Below are 6806 nucleotides of genomic sequence, written 5' to 3' on the forward strand. Positions count from 1 at the left end.
TTCATCTTGGAGTGGGACTGAGGACTGAGTTCGAATCCTGAAACTGGGTTGCTGTTGGAGGCGGAGCAAGAGCTCAACCCAGGCCCATTCTGCCTGTCAGATGTGAGTTCACCCCCCAACACCCCGGAAAGCTGCCTGGGGAAGCCGTTTCTGCCATGGGCCACAGCATTCATGGTGGAGACGAACGTAGACAAACAACGGCTGGAATTCAGGCTGGAGGATTTGCAGTGGTTCATAGGACTTGGAGAGCAGGGCAGTTCAGCAGAGCCCAAGTCTGGGGCTTGTTGGGCAAGACAGCTCCTGCTCTTGTCTTCCACTTTGTTAGGGACTCCAGGCCCATTTGCTAGGTCAGATCGCCTTTTCCTCTTCCGCCTGAAGTTGCCATTATCAAACATCTTCTCACAGTTAGGATCCAGGGTCCAATAATTGCCTTTACCTATGAACCAACCAAACACATGTGAATTGAACAGGCAGGCAGAGAACATTTTGAAAGTGAGACATTTCTGGACAGCCCAGGCCAATGGGTCAAAACAGAAGCAGTAAAGCAAGCAGCCGTCATCAGGTGAATGCAAATTCATGTTCCCGCATGACTCTCCAGTATTTTAAATATGCTGACAAAAGCTCCCCTCTCCTCACCTTGTAATGGGTGACATCTAACCAAGTCATACTTGACTTAGGTCTATTGAGTTCACTGGTTCTACTCTGAGTATGTCTTAGTTGACTATAACCCAATATGGTAAGTGTGATGCTTGTAAAGCTGTTCTTCCTAAATTTCCATTTATCTTTCAACACAGGTCAGTTGAGTCAACAGACTTACTTTAGAGAAAGCAAAAATGGTGGGCCTCAGTGATATTAACCTGGAATGTGTGGTTTGGAAATAATAGTCTGGCACCGTACACAAATATGGAAGTAATTCATACTGCAATCTGTGGGACTTTATTTCCAATGATAATAATAAAGAATAAGAATAATAAAGAATACATTATAAATTAGAATAAATAAATAAATATTGTCCCCTGTGGAGATGGCTGTTCCTTATAGACTTTATTAAATAATACAATGCCCATCTTATATTCCAATGTTTAACTGGATTAGTTTGATTATTCTTCCCTATTATAATGGTTCAAAGTGAATTAAAACTTTCCTAAATGCTGGCAAAAGTATCTAAGACTGCAGTCATGATCACAGTTCCCAGGGAACAAGTTCTGCTGAACTACCAAGTTCCTTCTAAGTAGGTATGCAGAGGATTGTGCTGTAAGATGATTCTGCTAAAACAAGCCATTGATATTTTCTAGGTGCCTTGATCTTAATTGGGACATTTCAGGTCACACACTTAATATGGCGATACCAGACCATGTCATCCTCAATAAGCACCTTCAGACACCATACGTATTGAGGCATATGTCATATGGATAATGATCTATTAGATAATCATTTCAAAGCAATATTGCTAATGGGACAAAGCACATCTGATGTGTTCATGCTAGCAGTCTTTTCTTTGTATGATAATGATAATGATAATGATAATAATAATAATAATAATGATAACAATCCTTTGTACAGTGGTTTCAAAGGTTCAGAATGCATCATAGGCATTATCTAGTTGCAATCTTTAAAATAGTCATGTAGGGCAAGCAATATTGTCCTGTATAGCACTTTTAAACTGAAACTAAGAGTGGCTTGTCAAAGGATGCCTAGTGAGTTCATGGCAGAGGCAAGATTTGAGCTGAGGATGTCTTGATTCACAGATCAGTTTCTTTAAGTGCAATGCTATGCATGTTTACTTCTGTTATGTTTAATGGGACTCCCCTCCTACCCCCAGGCAAGTGTGCATAGGACTGCAGCTTTAGCTACTACGTGACAACCACCATACATGATTCTGTGACTGCACACTTTACACCAGCAGTACAGTTTGATGTTAACCTACCCTTAGAAGATCTACCTGTAGTTTCAACCCTCTGCACACTTATCTGGAAATAAGACCCACTTTAGTGAGGCTTACTTTGTGTAAACAGCCATAGGGGCTTACTTCGTGTAAACAGGCATAATATTTCACTGTAAAAAATGCTTAGGACTTTTTCCATGTCTGGAGAGATGCAAAAGTTTCATTGGCTAAAAGTGTACACTTGCCTTCAAAGATGTTCCCTTCCCACTTCCTTTACCAAACAAATAACATACACACCCCATGCACACAAATAAAGACAGAGAGCCTTATAGGTGCTCTCAGACTCATGTGAAGAGCAGCTGCTTTTAGTCTGCTGATCACTAAAACACTGGGTAAAACACCCGGTTTGAAAGCAGTAGCCTTTGATTTCCATTAGTCAAATCAAGGGAACATGATAACTAAGCCACTACTTTCATCTCAGCAATGGGGCAAATCAGAGTGGGAGTGGATTTGGAGAAACTGGGTGGAATGACGTTTGGATGTCAAGGTGGCTGCAAACAAGTTGGGTGCAGTCCTGCTCCACTATGCTTAGCAAGAAAGTGTCCGTTGGCTTCAATGGGAGCTGGATCTTTCCCACTGCTACATTCATCCATGCAACAGCATGTTTTAGAGCAATGCACGGATGGAACCATAGGCTCCTCTCCCTTGGGTTGTCTCCATGCATCCCCTAAAGGAGATGTCCAAACCAATAAATGTTTCGGGGGGGGGGGTGTACACAACCCTGCCCCCCTTCAATGAAAACTTATCAAGAAATGTAAAGATTATTATTAGTAGTAGTGCTTATAAAGTAACTGAAATTGTTAGATGTTAAAAACAACCAAATAAAAAAATAGGTCCTGTTCACAGGCATACTATCTAAAAGAAGAGGAAGAAGATTGATTTGTGATAAGCTAGGGTGAACAGGTGGTTTTAGATTCAAACAATGAATATGAGTAAAGAGCCACCAGGAGACACTTTTCAGCATTGACTAATGCAAACTGATAGCTGATGAAGGACGGTTTAAACATCTTTAAATATATTATACTCCGTGGTCTTAACCCTGTCCTTAACCCTGTAATGTCTAATCAGTCCTGCTCTGCACGTGTAAAAGGCAGGGGGAACCTTTTAAACTGCCCTGTTTGTGAATAGGGCAGGATATTTTAAACATGTATTTTAAAGCGCTCAAAAAACAAACAAACAAACAAAAAACAAAACCTTCGCATGAAAATTTGAGGAAGGACAGGTTCTTTAACCGATCTGACTGACAACAGTACAGAGTGCGGGAGGCTGCTATGCTATGCTATGCTATGCTATGCTCAACTCCAATGGACTTGATAGTAACTCCTGAGCCAATTTGCGTAGCCGTACCTGCAGCGAGTTGGCTTAGGAGCAATTTCCATTGAACTCGGCGGACGTTTCTTTTAAGTACACTTGCTGTGGCTTGTGCTGTGAAATTTGTCATTATGGGCGATCCAGTGGCGTAGCGTGGGTTGTCAGCACCCGGGGCAAGGCAAGTAATTTGCGCCCCCTAACCCGTGGATTTGCGCCACCTAACCCTAACCCCCAGATGTTGCCCCCGGTGCGGCTGGCTCCCCCTGCACCCCCCACGCTACGCCACTGGGGCGATCTCATCCACATTAATTCGTCTTGAACGTGCCTCCTAACATTTCACGCCGCCACTTCTAGAATAACTGTCACCCTCTGATTCCACACTAAAACAAAAATGTAGGAACCCCTCCTCCCAATTTCTTAGAAACTTGCTCCGAAAGGCTGGGAAGACAACCCACGTTTCCCTGCGCTGGAACCACGCACCTCCCGCCTGTGACTCACACGCGACTAACCCGCGGCCAGCAATCCTGAAGATGAAAGCCAGTGTGGTCAGACTAGGACTCGCAGGGTTGTTGTGGGGATTAAACGAGAACCATGTACGCCGCCTTGAGCTCCTTGGAGGAAAAGGCGGAGTATCAAGGAAACAAGGAACCAAATAGCCACGGTTCTCTGTGGAATAATCGGGTGGGTCCCGCGAGGGATGGCAGCCCTTACCTGGGTCGTCCTCGTTCCTGGGCACCTTCTTGAAGCAGTCGTTGAGCGAGAGGTTGTGTCGGATGGAGTTCTGCCAGCCGGCTTTGCTCCTCTTGTAGAAGGGGAAGTTGCCGGCCACGTACTGGTAGATCTGGCTCAAGGTGAGCTTCTTGTCGGGCGCGCTCTGGATGGCCATGGCGATGAGCGCCGAGTAGGAGTAGGGCGGGCGCACCAGCTTGAAGAAGTCCTGCTGGCCGGCCAGAGACAGCCAGCCGAGCTCGGGCCCCGCCGACGGCGCGCTCAGCAGCTGCCGGGCGCCGGCTGCGCCGTAGGCCGAGGGCAGGAAGGAGGCGGCGGCGGCGGCGGCGGCTCCATTGGGCCCGGCGGCCAGGTAAGGGCTGGACGGCACGGCCGAGCCGTTGAGCCACAGGTACGGGCTGCCGCCTCCCGCTTCCCCCAGGCTGTAGCCGGCGGGGTGGGCCCCCGGGGGTCTCTGAGGGGGCGGGAAGAGGCTCAGGTTGTCGCAGTAGACGGCGGCCACGTCCAGCAGGTCGTGGGCGCTGGGGGGCTGCTGCCCCTCCAGAGCGTTCATCCTAGGCAGCCTCGCACCGACGGCTCGCCCGAGACGCTCCCGCCAGCGGAGGCGCAGGAGCCATGGCCCCAGAGCCAGGGGACGGCCAAGGGAGCGGGGCAGCGCCGCCCACTCTCTACCAGTCCACCCTGCCCGTCCAAGGCGCAGATCTACTACTGCCCGCCGCCCCCCACCGGCCCTCGACCTCCCCCTCCCTCCCTCCCCCTCCTCCAGCCGAGCGGCGCCACGCTCCACACTGCCCGTCCCCAAACTGCAGCCCCTTCCCCCCCCCACTCCTCCTCCCTGGCATCGATTGTCCTCCTAACATCCCGTCCGCCCCTTCAGCTCAGCCTCCCCCTCCTTCCTTCCGAGAATCCAAGGAACGGCAACATCGGTCCACATTAGAAGGGAGTTGACAGATCTCTCTGCTAGAGGCTGGCTGCGACAATGCAATCCCAATCCTCAAGTTTGCCCAGGAAGGTGGTGGCATTTCCCTGCTGTGTTTGTCCCAGCATCCTGTTATTCAATGGTATAAAGGTAAAGGGACCCCTGACCATTAGGTCCAGTCGCGGACGACTCTGGGGTTGCGCCGCTCATCTCACTTTACTGGCCGAGGGAGCAGGTGTACATCTTCTGGGTCATGTGGCCAGCATGACTAAGCTGCTTTCTGGCGAACCAGAGCAGCGCACGGAAATACTGTTTACCTTCCCGCCAGAGCGGTACCTATTTATCTACTTGCACTTTGACATGCTTTCAAACTACTAGGTTGGCAGGAGCAGGGACCAAGCAATGGGAGCTCACCCTGTCGCGGGGATTCAGACCACCGACCTTCTGATCAGCAAGTCCTAGGCTCAGTAGTTTAACCCACAGCACCACCCACGTCCCTCATTCAATGGTATACTCTCACTGTATATGGAGGCTCCATTTAACTAGTCTGGATAATATTCATTGGTAGAATTTCTCTGTTTTTCCAGAGCATGATGCTTGGGGAGTATTTTTTTTTGGTCCCGTGGAGCCTTCAAAACAGGGTTACTCTGGGATCAGTTTTATCCCCTATGCTGTTTAACATCTACATGAAACCTCTGAGTGGAGGTTTGGAGTGCTTTGTCAGCAAAGTGTTGATGACACACAGCTCCTTTACATCTGCAGGTGAGGCAGTGGAAGTGCTGGATCAGTGTCTTGCCTCGGTAATGGACTGGATGAGAGCCAACAAACTGAAGCTCAATCCAGATAAGACAGAAGCACTATTTGTGGGTGGTTCCCTTGACCAGATGGATGGGAGGTTGCCTGCTCTTGATGGGGTTACCCTCCCTCTGAAGGAGCAGGTACACAAACTGGTGGAACTCCTGGATCCATGGCTGTTGCTTGAGGCCCAGCCCAGGGTGGTCTCAGTGGCATAGAGCTTCCATCAGCTTCAGGCTATCTGGGGGGGGGGGGGTTAATTGTTTTTGTTTGTTATTATGCTACACAGTCATACCTCATGTTTACATTTGCTTCAGGTTGAGCATTTTCAGGTTGCGTCCCGCGGTGACCTGGATGTACCGGAAAGGGTTACTTCTGGGTTTCGCCGTCCGCGCATGCGCTGACGTGCAAAATGACGTCACACGCATGCGCAGAAGCAGCAAATCACGACCTGCACACATGCATATGCACAGACGCAGGTTGTGTTCTGCTCATGTTGCGAACGGGCCTCCGGAATGGATCCCGTTCGCAACCAGAGATACCACTGTACTCTATATTTTTGTGTTAAGTTGACACACTGGAGCAGAGCTTTCTTTTCAGTTGGAACTCACAGGACCTCAGTTCTGGTACCTCTCAGGTGGGCACCACTGCCATTCTAAGAGAACAGGGGAGACGTTCATGGTGAGTTCCAGCAACTCTTTTCCTAGAAAAATAGCACTGCACTGGAGTGGGGGAAACAAAGTCCATACAAAATTGAATTCACCATGCATTAGCAGATGTGTTTGTCTTTCACTCTCTCTGTGTATATACCCTACTTTTTGCAGGCTTCAAGCACACTGGCCAGGTTTCCCAAACCAAACAAGATGGAACTCAATTCTGCTTTTTGTAGCTGTGTCACTGCTACCTGCCACGCACCTGATGTAACATATGAGGCCGGGTGTGCAGCAGGAAGGTGTGGTTTGGGGAGTCAGGTGTGGCCTGTGGGTCAGTTTCCACACCCCTGATGTACACAGTGCTTATCTGGATGGACCAATGGACTGACTTGTTCCTGTGTTGCATGTTCCACATCAAGCCTGTCCCTGGGAATAGCCTCCCAAATGGAATTTC

The 6806-nt window shown here is 48.9% G+C and overlaps 1 protein-coding gene across 1 annotated transcript in view; it reads right to left on the bottom strand.

The window, feature by feature from the left end:
• Nucleotides 1-4666, bottom strand: part of FOXI2 (forkhead box I2) — a gene marked incomplete at its 3' end in the record, with an annotated part of 5764 nt that extends 1098 nt beyond the window's left edge. Inside the window, exons 1-2 of the mRNA XM_083505334.1 lie at nt 3968-4666; nt 2-436 (exon numbers count right to left, since the gene is read on the bottom strand). Coding sequence (XP_083361460.1) covers nt 2-436; nt 3968-4538 — 1006 coding nt within the window. The 5' untranslated portion in view covers nt 4539-4666. The remainder of the gene's footprint in view (nt 1; nt 437-3967) is intronic.
• Between the last annotated feature and the right edge of the window lie 2140 nt (nt 4667-6806).

This window comes from Podarcis liolepis, assembly GCF_965112155.1.
Source record: "Podarcis liolepis genome assembly, chromosome: 5".
In the NCBI taxonomy this organism is placed as follows: domain Eukaryota; kingdom Metazoa; phylum Chordata; class Lepidosauria; order Squamata; family Lacertidae; genus Podarcis; species Podarcis liolepis.